This window comes from Azolla caroliniana, unplaced genomic scaffold, assembly GCF_043228905.1.
Source record: "Azolla caroliniana isolate FFs.n. ecotype wild unplaced genomic scaffold, voAzoCaro1.0.p SCAF_1, whole genome shotgun sequence".
NCBI lineage: Eukaryota > Viridiplantae > Streptophyta > Polypodiopsida > Salviniales > Salviniaceae > Azolla > Azolla caroliniana.
Window position 1 is genome coordinate 29,711,660 of NW_028230436.1, and position 20,406 is coordinate 29,732,065.

Below are 20,406 nucleotides of genomic sequence, written 5' to 3' on the forward strand. Positions count from 1 at the left end.
CATAAGGTACACATGAATGACCAATGCAAACATTTGTGCACAACATCATATATTGGTTGCATGCTTGTTGCACAAATAAACATTTGGAAAATATAGTCGAGTTATTCCATTGTTCTAACAAGGATGGTATTCATTTAGATAGAAAAGGATAGGGGTACGAGAAGAGAGGTGTCTTTCTGAGAGAAGATAATTGGCTCCCGTTGCGAGTGTTCACATTTTGATTGCAATGCTTTGTGTGGGGTCATATGTTAGGCAACATTGACACTCCACACACGAGGAGTGTGACCACGACTCTTGAATTTCATGATTCATCTTCGAGCATTGTCATGTTAGTCTTGAAAGTGATCCTTTTTCGTTGGACACTATATTATTTCACTTTTGCCAGCCAATGCTAGTAACTTTTGTCGGTTACTTTATCGTTACATTTGTCATCAAATTCCTTACTTGTTCTCGGACTACGATATCACATGCAAAGGACGAACCATGGTTTGTGGAATCACATGTACCAGGGCCATCTTGTGAGGACATGACATAAAAGATTTATAGGGCCATATCGGTCCGCTAGTGGTTACCATGTGGCTATTGTAGCATTAAGGATGCCGCCACCTCTCTCCTATTGAAGTCGGTCAAATAGTATCACAAACAAGGCTTGGGGCCTCCTTTCCATAATCAATCGACCAAGTTTGTTTGTGTCCATGCATGACAGCCCCGCGCCGTAGTGTGAACACAACCCAAAACCTACCAATTCACACACTAGAAGAAGATGGGGGGGGGGGGGGGGGGGATCCATCTCGTTCTAGTTTGTGAGCACATTGGACAATCAACGATTCGGTGGGCACATATACGGGCTGAAATCGGGGGCTGTTAGTTGGGCGGGCGGGCGGGAAGTGTGGAATGGGCACATGTGTGTTGGTGGGCTTGGTAAGCATATGCTCTTTCTCATTCATTTTATGTAATCACCTTTAGCTTGAAGAAGAAGAAGAAGAAGAAGAAGAAGAAAGAAGGAAAAGGCAAGCATATGAAGAGTAAAATGAAAGCAGTCATAGTCATCAATCATATCATCATCACTAATGTGATTGAAGAAGAAGATGTAAAAGAGTATATTCTACTCATGGGTTCTTCCCCCCCTTCCTTCTGTTTCTTCTCCATAAGTTCGTTAGAGGTCGTTGCCTCTCACACCACTTCATTTTGCTCTGTTTTTCTTTTCTTTTCTTTCTTCCTTCTTATCTCTGCTCTTTGCCCTGTCTGTTTCTTCTCTGATTCCCAAGCCCCCCCCCCCATTTTGATCAGAAACTGAGAGCTTTTAGAGCTATGCCTCTTGAATGTCTTGCCTCTCTCCATTTTTCTCAGCTTGCTCTTCGATTTCCTAATGTGTCGCCCTCTTCTTCTTCTTCTTCTTCATCATCTTTTTCTTTGGGAAACCCCTCCTCTAGATCACCCAGAAACAGAGCTTCAGATATTCATTCATATAGAACTTCAAGGTTCCATTTTCCTGCCGTAAAAGCAAGTAAAGAAGAAGAGAGAGAAGGTGTATGTGATCTTAGTCAAGATAGCCCCATTGTTGTCTGTGACGATCTGGACATCCTGTTACAGGTATTTATGTGTACGTATATATACATATATCTTAACTGCCCATCAATGCATTGCTAACTAAAACCTCGACTTCCTAGATACATTTGCCCATGAGTTTTCTCCTCTTTCTTCATTGAATGTGCGGAATTTGTTTCGAAACTGCCTGTCATTGCACTGCAAAGTATAATTTCGACTTCTTTGATAGGTTTGCACATGTGATCTATCTTGTTTTTCTTCATTCTGTGGATTAGATTTGCCTATGTTGTAGTCTAATTGCTCATAAACACATTGCTAACTATAATTTCTGATTCTTAGATAGATTTCCTCTTGCAGTTACTCTTAATTTTTCATTTGATAAATTGGTGATGCATGAAATTTCTTTATTGGATAAATGAGTGATGTATGGGATTTCTTCATTTGACTATTCCTCTCCAATCAGCCATCTTGTTGATTCAACCCTATCATGGGTAGAGACATATCTACCCATTATACATACCACATGAGTACAGGCATATCTATGCATCATACATACCACATGCATCAATGTTCTTTCAACCCTATCATGGCAAGAGACATCTATCTATGTACTGGTGGTGTATACGTGTGGTATCATGAACATCAAACCAAAACCTTTTGTCTAAGGGGCTACTCTTATATATCATATGATGTAAGGATCTTATGTTCCTGATCTTATATATATATATATAATATATATATATATATTATATTTCAGGTTCTCCCAGAAGATGTCAGAGAAGGGTTGATCAATCATCCGCAAAGGGCAGAGCTTCTTGAGGTGTGAATTAATACCAATAAAAGAATTCAACATGCTTTCTATTCTATATTAATACTGTAGCCACACTTAGGGGTATTCCGTTGAACATCCAGAAGCACTTTTCTTGTGCAGGTGGTTCTAGATCTGGGCAGGCGTCCCGAAGCACGCTTTCTTGGTGATGGTGGAGGAGAGTTCCTACGACACGAAGAGGTTATTATTTCATTTTCTTTTCTTTTTCTGCTCATGATTAAGTATTAGTTTTACTGAAAAATGCTTGTTTTGTTACGAGGTAGCTACCCTTGTCAACTAATTTTTCATGTCTCTTTTTATACAATTTGTTAGCATTTCTTCATAGAAGATGATGGTATTGTTTTTCAACCCTGAAGGGAATTTTTGTTGAACCACATTTTTTATGGGAGAATGTTGGCAGATTTGATAGTATGCACTATCTCAAACTGAAAAAAATGTATGCTTTTCTACACAACAAATGTAGCATTAGACTTATTGTTTTAGGTTTGAACCCACAAACTTTGACATTATGAAGCATAAGCCTTCTCACTTTAGGCTTGAACCCACAAACCTTAACATTATGAAGCATAAACGTTGCCAATAACAACATTATTTAATATCAATTATGGACGTATGCATTTTATATTATGCTTCAATTTGAAATATTTTGTTTTTATATTTGTTTTATTGTAGATCACTAGAGAAGACCTCGAGGTGGCACAATCGGCAATTGGGGAATTCGGAGGTGATAACCGTGCTGGTATTGAGGGTACACTCCACAGAATCTCTGCTATTCGTAGCAGAAAGGGTGCAATTGTTGGTTTGACGTGCAGAGTTGGGCGAGCTGTCACAGGACATGTTGATATGGCAAGGAATCTTCTTGGTCTTGGCCAGAGTCTTTTATTTCTTGGAAGGTACTTCCAACAATATTCGTGCAATGTTATCTTTACTCATTCCTATCCATGAACTTTGTGCAAAAAGTTTGATCATTAACTGTTTGAACTTTGACGTGTAGGCCAGGTGTGGGTAAAACAACAGTGATTCGGGAAATAGCCCGAGTTTTGGCGGATGATCTACAAAAGAGAGTGGTACAATGATTACATATTTAATTTTTTGTATTTTGCCTTAATGCATATTGTATGACTTCTAAATAATCTTGCAAATGATATACATGTAGTAATATAACTTGACATGCATACTTGCTTGCAAAATAATGATATTCAAGGGTTGATATAACTTGATATGTATACATGCTTGGAAAATTATATCTAAGTGTTAATATAATTTGACATGTATATATATTTGCAAAAGGATATGCACAGTAATATAATTCGTCTAGATGGTGCATGATCCTTTGATGTTGTAGGTGATTATTGATACAAGTAATGAAATTGGTGGAGATGGCGATGTTCCACACCCTGCTATTGGAGGGGCAAGGAGAATGCAAGTTCCCAATCCTTCAATGCAACATAAGGTTATGGTTGAAGCTGTCGAAAACCATATGCCTGAGGTTGTGATTGTTGATGAAATTGGAACTGAGGCAGAAGCCTTGGCTTGCCGAACTATTGCCGAGAGAGGAGTTATGTTGGTCGGAACCGCCCATGGCCAATTGCTTGAAAACATAATAAAAAATCCTACATTATGTGATTTGGTATGTGTCTCATCCTTTAGATTTATTGCTTATATTGTATTTTTTTGGTTTTACTAAATGTTGTCATAATTGTGATTAAGAATACTAATCATTATGTGATTTTGGGTACACTGTCATTATTATCATTGCCTCAATGCAATGGTATTGATTTCAAACCCTTGGTTTGCTGAGAGTGATTTGTAAAGCTATATTGTTTCCGATCTTGAAGCTGAAAGCCATATTGCAGAAAGTGTGCATGATCCGAAAACTGAAAAACGTGAAGAATTCTTATAGTGAACTCTCATTTTTATAGACTCAAACCCATAATCTTAAAGCTGTAAAGCACAACCTTTACTGTTATTATACAGTTTAACTGGGCCTTTTTAAAATGCTAAGCTCCTGAGCCTATATATGCAAGCAAATAGAGAGGCTGTTTTATGGTATTTTATATCATGTATACAGTCAATGCTTCCACATTGTATGTTAACCCTAAACATTTTGTAATGTCTTGAACATTTTGTAATTTAGTGTCTATTGAATGTGTCTGCATGTGCGTGCATATAGATAGATAGAGAGAGACCATGGGTGCCTTTTCCGATTCTTACATTTTCTTTGTCATTTGCATTGATATGATGATGGTAATGATGATGATGAAGGTGGGAGGGGTGCATTCTGTCACTCTAGGAGATGAAGAGGCTCGTTCGAGAGGTACACAAAAAAGCGTGTTGGAACGCAAGGCTCCTTCCACATTTCCTCTTCTCATTGAGATGAGAGAAAGAAGTCATTGGGTTGCACACCAGGTAAAAGTTCTCATAAAAATAAGCGTTGAAAAAAAGTTTGAGGTCATTCTTGTAAATGTAGCCCAACATAGTCATGTGTGTTTTTAGTGGTTTTCCCTGTTATTTTCATTCCACATGATTTCTAGATATTTCATTTTTGTCTATCAGACCGATCGAAGTGTCGACTCTTTGCTTCATGGACGAAGGCCTATTGTGGAGGTTAGGGTTCTCTTTCATAAGGCCTATGTTTTAGTGTCTCTATGATTATGAATCATGATCATTGGTATGCATATACTTATTTTACAAGTTTCAATTTGAAGCTGTTATTTTAATATTGGTTCTGATTTTTTATCTATTAGGTTCGTAAACGTGACGAGAACTACAAAGTGACAATTGAAAGGAAGATGTACGATAGTTGCTTAACAACAAGCAAAGTAGACGGAGATTATGATAATAATAGCAGTTTTGGTGCTCCTATGCCATTTGTGTCCGATGGATTGAGACCATCCATTGAGGAGTATCAAGAAAATTATGCATGGGTATCTAAAATAGGTATGTCATACTTCAACTTTATTTTATGTGTGTTAAATTAATGTTCTTCGGGGTTGACATATTATCATTGTGTACTATGACTTCAAAGCATGATGATTATAAGTTATTTTAATATGGCCCATATTTAGATGTCTCAAAACCAAGGACCTAGATTTCAAAAACAAAATACGAATAAAAAGGGCCTGTACTTTTTGAAATGAATTTTTCATTTCATGTTTTAGGTTTTGTATATCAGGGACGGCATTTTTCTTTTTGGGTGATTTTGATTTAGGAAAAAAGAATTCGGTATTCCTGAATTAGAATAGGATTGAGATATTAGTTTGGAATGTGTGATTGTGCAAAGATGTTGAAAATGAGAGATATATATCTATATACACAGGTTATATTGTAGACAAAGATGCCATTGCAGAGCGAGCGATGAGTAATTACTCGGGCTCTAGCAAACGGGTTGCATGGGAAGAGTATGACGAAGAGTTTGGAGTCGGTAATCCGGGACTCTCAAGTAAAAGGGGATCGAAACGTGGTCCTCGTGGTATAAGGACAAGATAGAGAAATTTAGTTGTGATTCTTTGTAAGTACAAAGCTAACCCTTATTTCCTCCTCATTGGAGCCCATCTTGTATAGCGTGTGGATGGTGACATGTATGTAGTATCACTTGCTAATCTCTCAGCACACAAGTTGTCCTCCAGTCATATTGAGACTGGAAACATCCTGTTTCCAAGTAATACTTGTGGATGCTTGAATCAACTTCAATTCACGTACCTTGTTGAACCTCAACTACACCACTTCTTTGGTGTAAGTTGGATTGTATCGGCGGGATGAAAGCCATGTTGGACCTTTACCTTGCTAAGGTTTTTGTTTCATTTGCCTTCCATTTTAATCGCATTTATGATCTTAGCCATCACTGTACTTATTTCAAATGTGTTCAATCTCATTTTAAAAAAACTGTGCTATTAGAGGTATTAGATTAATGCTGAAGATCACCTAAAATCCAATAAATTAATCGTAGTAATGAAATAAATGTGATGCGTATAGAGTTCAATGAATCTAGATTCAACAATCAGTTTTACCATCAGACAATTTACCATCAGACAATGTCAATGATAATCAGTTGTACTCAATTATATGATTGGAGATACTACGATCAAATTATCTAAGCATATTAATAGATAAATGTGCTTAAGCTTGTAGAGTTACTTGTAACACAAGTGGAGTATGATCTAGCCTTTTGTTCAATGTCCTGGTTATTGCAGCTATAGCACTTCGTGTATGAGTTTTTATTTGTTTATAGTGGAAAATAAAGCTCAGTGTCTAAACCCTCCATCAAGGAACTTGAAACTTAGTCACAGTCCCTCAGTCTCAAATCTCATAACGTTCATAAACCTACTTTGTAGACAAGTTCTTGTTTAGTGTTTGGTTTATTCCTGATTAGGTCATATAGACTTACAAAATTCACACCTTACAAACAAGAGAATAAGACCAAATTATCATATTTGCATGATGGTCATTAAAAATATTGGCACTTTTAAATTAAATTAATAGAATGACAAGCTTTATTTTCTATGTCTATGCTTATGAACTTTTTATGGATTAAAATGGCATTAGTTATGAATAATGTTTTTAAGTTAAAACTCAATCACAAGCAAATCTAACATAACTTTTAGTAATACCTTCAATGATGTCACGTCAATAATTTCATCGAAATTCAATCCCATACATTCTAATAAGCTAAATATGTAGGATGTAAATGTTAATTAGGTCATGAAACATTGTCCATCATTGAGGCTTAACCCAAGGTTTAAACATCAATAGACATATGTATTATGCATGTGTCTATACCTAAAGTCAGCTACATGCATTCTATTAAGACAAATTTGAGTTGTTTTGTGAGCATGTGCATCTTTTGTTCTTGAATCACGAGGTTTCAGGCTTCATGTTGTGCATATAATGATTATCATAGATCTAGATTATTGAGAGAAGATGGATGACAAGACAAAGATCATAGCAACTATTATTCCTTTCCTCGCCCATTCTAAGATCCATGTTCTCAATTGCACCAAAAGAAAGAAAATCAATTGGAAAATCAATTGATGACATGTTCCAAGCAAGTGCATCAAAGGCTTTTGAAAGTTAAGCTTCAATATGTTAAAGCCAATATGTACCTTGAGGAAAGTGCTCTCATAAACCACCAAGATTTTATATCTCAATTTAATTATAGTTAACGGATTAGTTCATTGTCATACCCATCTTGATAATGAGCCACACACTAACGTAAAAAACGATGATGGAGTATATTCATAATATCATATGAAAGCAAATGTTAAAAATGATAAAATGTTTTAACAACACCAATGCATATACAACGGTGTGTGCTTAGGATACTTATTTTCAATCACTTGCAATTATGCATTTAGATGAACATCTAATGTGGTTATGAGATTAATGAACATGGATTGTGGAAATGGAATATATTGTGATTGATAAACTCTATTAAATTCTCAATACACCCACATACACTAACTTGTATGTAGTTGGACAAATGTTATGTTTAAACACATTTTGGTTTCACCATGTTCACATAACAATTAGTGCTTCTTGTGTGTATTGTGGAGTATTTATCTTAGTCTTGGATGGTGTTGTGAAGTTTAAGCCCAATAGTATGACCATTAGTTGATATTCTCTCTTATAATTGTGTATGGTAATATTTTTCTTATGGGTTTATAAACGATACTATTAGGCACTTGTCGAATAGAAAATAGAAGGTTGGAGAGAAAGGGGAACAATGTTGTTGTAAAGTGGAAGTATATATTATTCGAATATTTTGCCTTTTTCTTCATCCACACCACATGAAACTGTTTTTTTTTTGAGACAAGGTAGTACATTTGTCAAAACATTCAAGTGTGGATGTGATATGATGACTTAGAGCTTTGTCTGAGAATGCAATCCATGCGTTAGAAAGGGGAATGGTGTGCAAGACGATATTGATCATATCGTAAATTTATGCACATTTTTAGGTTGAGGATTGAAATCTACGTCAACTAAGTGCTTCATGAGTAGATTATTGGATTATAGTGTGATATCTAACCTTGTGACTTTCATATGTGCTCTCGTATAATTAGTAACTGCTGATTTAAACTATTTTCTCAATGTTATACAACCCTCCTAGTATGTAGCCAAACTAACTTCTTTTCTAACGTGAGCAACTATTTGTAACTATGCTCCACAAAATCAGTTTTCTTTTGTAAAATCCACTTATTAAGACAAATAGTCCAATTATAACAATGAATACATTGGCAATGAGAGATATAGGTTATTCACACCTTCACAAAGACCAAATATGATTTAGATGGCCCTTGAAGAGAATAACATCGATAGCGTTCAAGTATTGTTTGTTGGATATAGCTTTTTGTTGAGTCAAAAGCTTCGAGCAAGCAACTCACTTAGCTCCATACATTTCACCTTGAATGGTTTTCCATCGGGGAACTCAGTAGCTTTGAACCGAACATCAACAAAAACTTCTTTGTGCGATGTTTGGTTCCCTAAAAGAAAAAGGTCCTTTTAGTTCTTTGTCCATCGAGAAGGCCATGCATGAGACGACGAACTTTGGGAACACGAAAAAGGTCAAAGCTGTTACAAGACTTATGGTTGATAAGAAATGAGTATCTCAGAGGATGGTTTTTTCTTCTTTTATTTAGGAAAGAAACATGCAACCTCGACGTGTGTGTGGTGCGCTTAGTCCTCCCCTCCTCTGGCTAGGGCCCCCTCTTCCAAGTAAAGTGATGTAAAGAGATCATTATTTGAACACAGCAAATTGAGTTGTGTATCGGAAAGGAAACCGGTGAGTTAAAAGAGAGGTGTACGTGAAGGGGGGGAACCGGCCATCTTTGCCGAGAGAGCTTACAATAACATGTGAAGGATTGAGTCCTTAGGGAAGCCGAAGAAGGGGGGCCACGGGTTCGGGCCGCCGGGAATCACGAGAGACAGACAGACAGACGCCGGAGGAAACCCCGAGAGCCTTTCGGCTAGGAGCAGAAAGCAAAAGCAAAAGCAAAAGCAAAAGGAATCCCACCCAACATAAATAGAGGAGGAAGAGGTTTCCATGTCTATTTTCGAAGAAAACAAAAATTAGATCTACAGACTACGGTCCCATGTGTGTGTGTGTGTGAGAGAGAGACACAGAGAGAGGGGTGTGTGTGTGTTTGTCAGAGAGAGAGAGAGAGAGAGAAAGAAGAGAGAGACAGAGAGAGAGAGAATGGTGGCCTGTGTTTTTAATGCTTTAGTTCTGCGTCCTCTCTCGCTCTCTCCCTCCCGCTCCACGAAATTGGTTTGACAGAAGGAAGGCAAAAGAAAGAGCGGAAAAAGGAGGAGATGTAGATGTTGAGGTGGAGGTAGAGCAGAAATGCCATTTCTCTCTATTTCTGTTTGTCTGATGCATTCCTTCTTCTTCTTCTTCTTCTTCTTCTTCTTCTTCTGATTCTGATGATGATGATGACGATGAAGTTGATGTTGATAATGATGATGATGACAACGACGAAGAAGACGACGTTGAAAAAGAAGAAGAAAATGGAGAAATGGAAAGAGGTCGTGGATGAAGCAAAGAGACGAGCCATCGTCTGGTCCGTCTTCATCTCAGCTTTGGCTTACTTCCTCTCATGTAAGTACATATGCTTCTCTCTCTCTCTCTCTCTATATATATATATATATATATATATATTTCTCCAGCGTTTCTTTTCCGTGTATATTTTATCATGCGTATTTCATTTATTTTTTCTAATGTATTTTACGTGCGTGTATCCTGTTTTCTACTATAAATATGTAGTTTTCATGTCCAATTCTTGTCTATTCCTCTTAGTCTTCTTCTTCTTCTTCTTTCTAGATCACGAATCACCATTCTGTTAAATCACACGCTGAAATGTTTTCCCTTAGTTTTGATTCTGCTTCTAGTAGACCACTCATTCTTGGTCATGATTCTGTTATAATCGCGAATTTATTTCCCAGATTTAGCCTGAAATGATTTTTTGTCTTAGTTTTGCTTCTTTTGTCCAGGTCATGATTCTCTTGAAAGACACTAAGTGATGCATTTTCTCTAAATTGTTGATTGTGCGTCTAGCTAACAAGTCCCTGAAATCAAAAGCTATCTCTCGGTTTTATTCTGTTCCAAAAGCTATTATGCACAAGAATCAGTGAAAGACTGTGTTCTGCTGCTTGGTTTAGTCATATTCAGCATTGCAATGTACTTTGTCTTTCTTTCTCATTCCAAATACAGCGTGCTTTCGCAGCCATTATTTATAAGAACCAGTTAAAGATTGTGTTTTGATGCTTAGTCATCTAGTCTTGTTTAGACTTGAAATGTATTTCTTTTTCCATTCTTGGTGTACACTAAATGCAGGATGAACTTTGTCTGCAATTATTTGAATGAATCATTGGAAGTTTGTATTTTGCTGCGTTCTTCCGTCATACTTAGCCTTGAAATTCCATATTTTGTCTTTCCGTATAACATGATTTTCAAAATCTATCATACACAAGAATCAGTGAAAGATTGCGGTTTTTTGGCAGGCTATGTCATATTTAGCCTTGAAATGTATTTCTTTCGTCTTTTTCATCTTGAACTCACCAGGATCAGTTGAAGATTGTACGTTGGTGTTTGGTCCGGTCATATTTTCCTTGGAATGCATTTCTTTTTTCTTTCTCATTATGAACATAGTGTGATTTTCACAGCTAAAGTTGGTCATACCCTCTTATACAAGTTGGTCTTACTAAACAACAAATCAAATTGAAGTAAAAAAAAAGTAAAAAAAATGGATAGAGGAACCCAATGCTCCTGACCACCCCTAAGCTATGATGGAGACATAGCCAACCTTCCACCGATGTCCCATCCTAATGGATATTCTAATGATTAGTACCTTGGAAGAGTTAACACGATCATCGCGATGAAAGCCTGGCCCACACTGCTGGTGTCTCGCGACTACAACCTTTCGACATAACGTGTTTATGTGGATAGCTAATCCTCATATTTATAAACTTCCCAGGCCCCTTGAATATGTGTGCCTTTTTAAAAGACTCTCCATACATTGGTTGCCAAGGTCATGATAGTGCATACACCTATCCAATCCCATAAGTCCCTTTCTAACATTAATTAACATATCCTTCACTTATGGTTTGTAAATATTAATGACCTACCTGCACCTTTGTTATGTGTACAGAACACTAAAACACCATAATACCTCTAGAGTTGTGGATATCTACCAAAGCATGTCTATATTTTCTCATTTCACCAAAAGATATTTGTGTTATGAAATGGTTTTCTTTTAAGTTTTTGAAAACTTAGATTTATTATTATAAATATCAAGAAAAGTAGGTGATAAACGCCTAACAATGACACCTGAATTTAGAGTATTCTATTTCTGGACTTAAATTCAGGATAGAGGCATGATAATAGATCATTGCAACTTGCAAGTACCTAATCTAAAGGCCGAACAAGAGCTAGGAATGTTCAATGCTCACAGAAAAGTAGGTATCAAATATATCCCGCTTGGCAAAGTAAAGATCTCTCCTAATAACATCAGGAAGGCAATGATCATGAAGAAGGACCACACGATATCATCAGTAGATTTAATAGGTAAGCTTATGGCCAGTTTTTCAAGAAATTATAGAAGAAATCAGTTTAGATCAATACCAAAGCATTTGAATTTAAAAGTTCTCTTTCTCAGCTAGTCACCTTCATTCGCACAACCCAATGCATATAATTTATATACCCAATTTGATGGAATGGAATCTATACCTTTAAGAGACAACATGATACATTTATTTGTAGGACTTTGAATCCATCAACATTTAGAAGTAGTTAGAAATTTGAGCCCATTTATTTAAGTTATTAGCTTGAATATTGGACAAGTACTAAATTAAATGAGAGCATAACTGCAGGCATGTCACTCTTAAGGGCCATCAAGGACTATGAATGTTAGGTTTTAAGAGAAGAACAATAACAAGACTTGAGGTAGGAATGTATCAAATAGGGCAATGATTGTGAATGTAAGATAAATGAGAATAATGCAAGACCACTTCAAGCCTAACTTTAGGATTATATCGTGTCTATAAATCTTGCTAAGCGGAATAAACCTGCATCAATTTGGTGACTAAGAAATTTTTGCTTTCCTTGTCCCATAATCACACTTATACACAACAAATGCACATCCTTTATGTAATCTAGATGGGGGGGAATATATGCACTTCAACCTGAATGAAGGTATGGGTGACTCCTAAAGAGGCAACAAAGCGTAGTACAGGAATTAGTTACAATTTGGAAGCAAAGTAGTCATGTTTCCTGGAGTTGCATTTTTTGGTATTTCTGGTTTCAAATACACTAAATGCAGCAATTTTTGTTTGCTAATATATGCAATAATCAGTTAAACAATTATTGGAGATTTTATGATATTTCTGGATTGACTTAATTACTTGATGGCTGTTTATTTCTCTCCCTTCTCTCTCTATGTCCTTTTGGTTCACTTTCTAAACTGCATAATCATGATACTCTCAAGTCATAACCTGAATAATTAACGTTGTCTTAGAATGTATTTTTTTTTCTCCATTTTTCATTTGAACTACCAGGGGCTGTATGATTTTCTCTGTTACCGTGCATTTAAATGTTTGAGTTAACGGTTGTTTGGAGGTCTATATGTTAAACAAGCATATCAAATGGAATCTCATTAGATAAAAACTCCAATTTGGAACATATAGGTCAAATCATTCCAAATAAAAATAGTTCAGCGCATATTCAGTGTGTGTACTGTTTTGCCTACTTCAACATCCAAAACTTATGAACACTACCTGCTTATATACTTATTATACTGCAATAATGGTTCTACAGTGACAAGCAGCTCAGTGTGGTTTAACATCCCTATAGCAACATGTATCCTTGTCTTCCTCCGATATCTCTCTATGGAGTGGGAGATCCATAAAAGAGCTGAAACACCAGATATTCCCTCACATCTTGCGCACTTGGCAAAGTATCAACTATCTGTGCATAGTCCACTTCTAAGCTCTCCACCCATATCAATGACATGGAGGAGGAAGTTTGAGTCACCAGCTATTGAGGCCAGCGTTGATAACTTTACACGGCATATTGTGAAAGAATTCGTAACTGATTCCTGGTATTCTGGACTGTCACCTGACAGAAATGTTCCTGAACAAATCCGATATTTTATCAAGGACATATTAGCTGAGTTAGGACAAAGAATCAAGCGAATCAACTTGATCAATCTGATAACAAGGTATAGTTCTCATAATCTCAAGCGTTTATTTTGAGGGGAAAACTTCAAAATAACCAGGTTTTATTTCATTTCCCCAAGGAGAAAAAGGAGAAAAATTGACCATACAATTGCTTAAATAACTCAAATGAAGGAGATAAATTGTCTATGTAATTGCTCAAGGAGGAGTTGCCAAGGGCATTTGAGAAATAACAAAAATTTAGGGCATTTGAGGAAATAAAGTAAAAGTGAGGTGTATTTCAAAGTCTTTCCCTGATATTATTGGAATTTGTCATGCTGATAGTTAAAATGATTATAGGGACATTGTAGAATTGGTAGGGAATCATTTGATGCTCTTCAGGCAGATGAAAGGCAACATAAAAAACTTTGATTCTCTCTCATCTGAAGAAAGGGAAGAAAGTTTGAAAAGAGCACTGATTAAAAGCAATCAGCTTCACCCAGCACTTCATTCTCAAGAGTTTGAAACCAAGGTAATTTCTCTCTTTGATAATCATTGGCAAATCTGATTTCTAAAACATTGGATGAGAAGATTTGACACTGTGTAGGCTATTTATTTTATTGCTTTTGCAAGGTCCTACAACATTTGATGAGTGGCATGGTTGCAGTTGTTTTGCAACCTCAAGATGTGCAATGCTCTGTGTTGAGAGGCTTGGCCCGTGAGCTTCTGGCCTGTGCAGTGATGCGGCCTATCATGAATATTGCAAATCCTGGGTAAATTCTCCTTGGGAAAAACTTTGAAAATCTTCGTATGTCTCCAATACCCCTCGTTTTAAATAGTCTCAGTGAAACCCCAAGAGTGAGAAAAGTGGATCAAATTAACCATATAATTGCTTGTTCAAATTGCAAATAATTGATCTTCTGGGTTTTGGCATGGTGTATCTTGCGAAATGAAGAAAATTTTGACTATTTCAAAGTTATTCACTTCTATTTCTTTACATAATTCTTTGTCCTGAAAGTTTGTTTATGCACCTGTAATATAATATGTCTTTTTTTTAAACTGTTGCAGATTCATAAATAAAAACATTGAAAAAGCAATAATTTCACTTAAGGAAAAGTCACAGATAAAGAATGGTGCTGTTTCTGCTGCAATGTGCTCAACAAGTGAAAATTTGCAAGAAGGTTGTGCTGATCTATCAAATTCCAATAAAAATGCATCCCGGGGAAACAGGATATCAGAGGGAGCTCTCAGGTATGATAATGCAGCAAAGCAGGAGAGCTCAACAAGGGCACTTCTTTCTGAGAATCGTCACAATGTATCAAAGGAACAAAATTCAAGAGGAATGCGAAGCTCTGTATCAACTTTGACTGCTGACAAAAAAGCAGTGAGGCGATCTCAGGTAGCAAAACAGGAGAATCAGAAGATGAACCAGGTTATACAGATGGAGGACACCCTGAGACCCATAGCATCAGAATTTTCTATTGCATCAAAGGATATGAGGCAACTTTCCGAGGTACCCAAACTAGAGAAGAGGAAGGAATATCTTCCCAGCAGTCAAAGTTATGGATATGGATCACCTCAGTCAGACGCACGTGGCAGTGTTAGTGTCAAGGATGTATGGGATACCAATCTAGGTGTTCGACACTCCTCAACAATTACATCATCAAACTATGGAGAGCGTCTATTTAGTGAACCTAGAAGTAATGTCTTAAAGCATCGGCATACGAGCATAGAACCCATGCAAGTGGATCTAAACAGTGATAGCAATCTAGGCTACTTGAATACACAGGCAATCCAATATCCTTTGGGAAATAGTGATGCAGATTCTGCAGCAAATTGGTTCACTGAATATGGAGAGACATTTGGGCAAGATTCATCAATTTACTCACCAGTCCCAAAATTGAATTGTTGGGTAAGGAAGATGCTTGTGGATACTCAATGACTTGTAAAAGCAAGTTTAATGATATCCTAAAAACAAGATATAATCTTGTGAACTAGTTCAAACTAGGATTTGCTCATTGTTAGCTTTGTGACAAATAGAGTAATTCCTACAGGTTGTTGGAGCACATTTGGAAAAAGCTTCATCCAACACATTTGCTGTTTATTCTATTGCAGTCACAGATTCTGACAACAACACATGGTTTGTGGAAAGAAGGTATAATGATTAGAGTTTCTCTCTTTGAGGGTGGTGAGTTTTTTTGTCCATTCTTGGTAACCAGGCAAAACAAAATCTTTCTAATGCAATTTAAATATTGAATTATTTTTAGGTTTCGGAATTTTGAGCAACTTCATCGAAAACTTCGTGACTTGCATCAGTACAACCTTCAGTTGCCACCCAAAAGATTTTTGGGATCAAGCCTAGATGATGGTTTTGTCCGAGATAGGTGTATTCTTCTAGATAAATATTTAAAAGTAAGTCTGTGTTTAGGAGAAATTACCTGAGATAGTTAAAAGTATGATTTTGTTAGTGACCTATCTATTTGGGGCATGACAGGATTTACTTTCTATTCCAAGTATCGCGGAGCTTCATGAAGTCTGGGATTTTCTTAGTGTCACCTCAAAGGTAAACTTTTGTGGAGTGAACTGGAAATGGGGAAAGCCAAAAGTATATTTGCTCCATTCTGAAGATAGTAGTTCTCTGTTTATTGTCTAATTATATTGCATATTTGACAGAGCTATGCTCATTCAAAGTCTCCCTCTGTCATGAAAACCTTAGCAGGTGCGTTTTGTAGGATATATGTGGTTGATCTGTAAAAGTTTGAGCTGGAAATGTGTTCTAATATGGATTTTGCCAACAGTTAATGTTGATGATGCAGTGGATGACATGTTTCGGCAACTGAAAGGAGTCTCTGATGGTTTGTTACGACGCGTTGGTGGGCCTTCATCAGAAGAGATATCTCATGTCATGGCTGGAGATAGGCAAAAACTGCAATGCACACAAGAAAGATTAGCTGGTAGTAACAGTAGCCAATTTGAAAGAGGGAAATTAGAACAAGATTCAGATGACGAATATGGTGAAGATGAGGTTGTTGATCTGATGGAAGGTTCAGCCTCTGATGATGGTACTAATAATCCCTTTTTGCCACATGGAAGAAGACTTGTTCGAGGAGGCTCAGATGCTTTTTCCCTTGAAGAGTCTACTGCGGGCTCTGAGGTCTATGATGAAGAACCTACTGCACCAGCTGAGGTGAGTGATCCTCTAGAGAAATAAAACTAGTATTTCCATGTTCATTTGAGGTGAGTGTAACACCAGTGTTGAGTTGCTAGCTGCTTTGAGGTGTAACTTGACTCATACACATGGTGGTTCCCACAGATGAGAGCTATTGTTGGTGGATACTTCCTTCCATAGTAAGTTTTTGTGTCTTGTCAATGCGACCAGAAGATGTAAACTTTTCAGAATTAAAACCCAGGTGGTGCCACCAAATTATGTATGAAACCTAGGAGTTGACGATCATTGATAGCTTGGGACATAAATATAATGATATGGGGCTTTGATGTAAGTTCTAAGAGTTCATTTTAAGCTCTGGTTTTGCCAATTACTCTTAAAAGGATTCAAAAATAGAGAGAAATATAGAAGGATTATCTCTAAGATGTCATTGCCACATAGTTAGTGAGGCGACCTGCTGCTAGGCCAGGTTTTGTTAAAGATGGGACCCAAGTAAGAATAGTCTTATCCTCTAAAGTTTTGTTAGTGCTTGATAATTTGTGAGCCGCCATTGAACCACCCCGGAGGCCCATCCTTCACTTCAAATTATTTTTCCTTGACTATTTTAGCTACTCGTTAAGTACTAGCTGTAGCTTCATTCAAATGCAAAATGTGTTCAGAAAATGTTATGTATGACATGTTCAGACATCCTGAATTGGTTGCATCAATGTAGATAAATTTTTTATGGTTGAAGCAACTACTCGTATAAATCTGCAAAATAATCTTCATCTAATTTGAGCGTGCCCAAGGACTTTAATGTGGTTGTGTCGGTGTTTGTAACAGTTGAATGTTTCAGTTTATATAAATTATATAGGCAAGTTTGTGCAGTGGTCTTATCATGTCATGGGTTGCAATCTTGCAGTATATTACATATGTCTTTTCAGATGTCCTATGTTTTAAGGAGATTAGTGGTTTCGCAAACCCTTTGCTAACGTCTATCTTTGCTTTCAGTGGACGCCTTCAAAATTGACAGAGCCTCTGCTTAATTTGATTGACAATGTCTTCCAGCTACATGATAAACATTGGATAAGGTTGTTATACCTCAAATGGAGTGATCTTTAACAAGGTTAACATGACTTGGTGGCATCTTGCAGACATTGGAATGTGCAACCAAGGGTTAAATGAGCTTTTTCTGGGTATTTGTAGGCGCCAGGTTTTCTGGATAGCCAAGCAGATATTGCAACTGGGTATGGGAGATGCCGTTGATGATTGGTTAATGTCACAAATACAATTCCTAATGCAGGAGGATGTGGTGGTAACATCTATAAAGGCAGTAGAAAATGTATGCTAATATTCAATTCAATAACTGTGATCATTATGCTTCATATTGTTAGCCTGACACAATAACTTGTTCATAATGCTTGCAGATCTTGTGGCCTGGTGGTGTTTTTATTACAAAGGCAAGGAAAAATGAAGAAAATGCTGCTGGATCTGCACTTGTCGGGAACAAGGTTGTCAAGCAGGATTCTCAGAAAGGAATGGAGCAGCAGTCGGCGTTTTTTGAATCACAATTGGAAGCTGCCCGATGTGCACGTGTAGTTTATGAAGCTCTAGTTGGTGAGTTATACTATCTTGTTTTATTTCAATGTTTTTTGGATCCTTAGAGCTCCATTTCTTGGGTTGAGTGTAAAACTTAACTTGATTATCACTTAGAAATCCAGTGAGGTTATACACTTTTCTTCCAAATGAGTTAAGGTTTTGAAATACTATATTAGCTTTCCTTTTTCCACCTTCCACAATGCTAGGAAAAACAAATTACATAAGTGGCAAGATGATGGTGCTATTTATCTGATAGATGTATATACCTGTTAGAATATGGGATCAGGACGTACACACACTACCAAAGTTCACTACCAAACTGAAAACACCTTCACACGTTCATTCCAATACAACCAAATTCTGGACAAGTGAAGGTTGCTGGTTATCAGCTGATAATTAGTGTTTCTTATGTCCTTTCTACGCGTCCTCATTTCAATAAAGGGTATTGATTTGAAGTACTGACATTTCAAATACTGATAAGGGTTTACTTTGGAAAGGCTGGCTGCTGGAATACATTAAGTTAAATAAACATCTTGATATATATCCTAGATTTCCCACGTTGGCATTGATTTTTTCCTCTACCTAGTATTTTTTCCAGAGCTTATGTGGTGCATCACTTGTCCAGCCTTTTCAAATTACTAAAATGCCCAATATTATGTGGCCTTCTTTGTCTTTTTAAGTTTTGTATTCTGATTTGTCTTTTCTTGTAAAGTTGGTGATAAAATAAAGACTTAATCATTAATTGTATTTGTATAGATGGTGCACCTGCACCTCTGATAAGCTTTCTGGGAAAACACGAGTATGTTAAAAGTGCAAAAGATGTCTATTACTTTTTGCAGGTGATTTTCTAACATTAACTATGTACATACTTCTTGATTGATCACGTTCTTATTGTATAAAACCTAATCTAGTTTCTTTTTTGTGGGAATAGTCTTCAGTTTTCGTAAAGCAGATGATGTACTGCATCTTAGAGACACTTCTTGCAACAACATTTCCAGAACTGGCCCAGTTTATTCTAGATGTACGTCAAGAATCTTTCATAAATTTATGAGTTCAAATATGAGAAAGTTAAAATTGCATCCTAATGTGGTGCTCCCTCTTGGGTTAATATATTGTACATTCAGCATTTGTTACTAATTGTTCCTTCACTAACATAGAGTTTATATCAATATGAACTGTCTATCACGTGAGTGAAATATATTTTGAGTTGATCTATATTCAATATTGTGTACAAGGATTACATGAAAAGATCAGGATAGTAAAATTTCTTGCCATTCAATTACGGTTGGTTTTCTGACTCAGTTCATGTAAAACTTAGCTGAGAGTATATATAGACAGATTTGTAATCCAATACACAGCATTTGTGATCTCAATTTATTCTATCATTAAAACAAAGTATCAAATGTGTCAAATAAACTCTAGTTACTTGGAACATTTGGACAAGTACTTTCTTGCTTTCACACTAGCCTCTACATCAATGGAGTGCTTCCATGCCAGACTTGACTTAGGAGCTGAAACAATACCACCACAATGCAACTGGGGTCATCAATTACCTTTAATATTTGAGCACTTCCGTTTGCATTTTCACTGAATAAAAGAAATACTGAAGACGAATGAAAATGCTTGTGGATGTATCAAAGTTTTGCTTTCTATGCAAACATATACATTGAAACACCCTCAAATACGCAAAATATAAGATGGATGCAAACACATATGTCTATGACATACATATGCATGTACATATTCATCACGTGCATAATTTACAAAAGTTTACCAAGCCTGGCGAAAGTTGAAAATTTCAAGGTTTCTTTTAAATTTTCCTTTTTACCAAGCCTGGCATAAGATCCCTAGGGATGGCAATTGACAAGTCTGTTTTGATCAAAGCTTTCCCCGAGCTAGAACCACAACACCATAGGCACTGTTTTCAGATTATCACAAATCACGACAAGATACATGCGTATTAAGGAGATCCAATTAAAAGTAATAATAACAATAAATACAATTAAAAATAACCAAAATGAAGGCTTAGATTAAAAGACAAAACTCTTGGTTGTCAACTTGTGGACTAATGATTTACATGTGCAATATACTGAAGGTTAATGAATAGCAAAAACATTGAAGCCTTTAGGCACATCATTAT

At 36.6% G+C, this 20,406-nt stretch overlaps 2 protein-coding genes across 2 annotated transcripts; both read left to right on the forward strand.

Annotated features, from left to right (window-relative positions):
- The first annotated feature begins 1,258 nt into the window (after positions 1 to 1,258).
- On the forward strand, positions 1,259 to 6,218 carry LOC147869554 (uncharacterized protein ycf45-like). The gene is made up of 10 exons (XM_087330778.1): positions 1,259 to 1,593; positions 2,306 to 2,368; positions 2,480 to 2,557; positions 3,050 to 3,270; positions 3,372 to 3,444; positions 3,723 to 4,007; positions 4,643 to 4,786; positions 4,934 to 4,984; positions 5,125 to 5,317; positions 5,697 to 6,218. The coding sequence occupies exons 1-10, from the start codon at positions 1,312 to 1,314 to the stop codon at positions 5,864 to 5,866; spliced, it is 1,560 nt and encodes a 519-aa protein (XP_087186904.1). The 5' UTR covers positions 1,259 to 1,311; the 3' UTR covers positions 5,867 to 6,218.
- A 3,431-nt stretch (positions 6,219 to 9,649) lies between these two features.
- Positions 9,650 to 19,464, forward strand: LOC147869555 (phox domain-containing protein). The gene is made up of 15 exons (XM_087330788.1): positions 9,650 to 9,971; positions 13,185 to 13,587; positions 13,883 to 14,054; positions 14,156 to 14,295; positions 14,591 to 15,434; positions 15,577 to 15,677; positions 15,790 to 15,934; positions 16,017 to 16,085; positions 16,196 to 16,241; positions 16,321 to 16,709; positions 17,679 to 17,758; positions 17,874 to 18,009; positions 18,095 to 18,284; positions 19,023 to 19,105; positions 19,198 to 19,464. The coding sequence occupies exons 1-15, from the start codon at positions 9,797 to 9,799 to the stop codon at positions 19,315 to 19,317; spliced, it is 3,093 nt and encodes a 1,030-aa protein (XP_087186914.1). The 5' UTR covers positions 9,650 to 9,796; the 3' UTR covers positions 19,318 to 19,464.
- Positions 19,465 to 20,406: the final 942 nt, after the last annotated feature.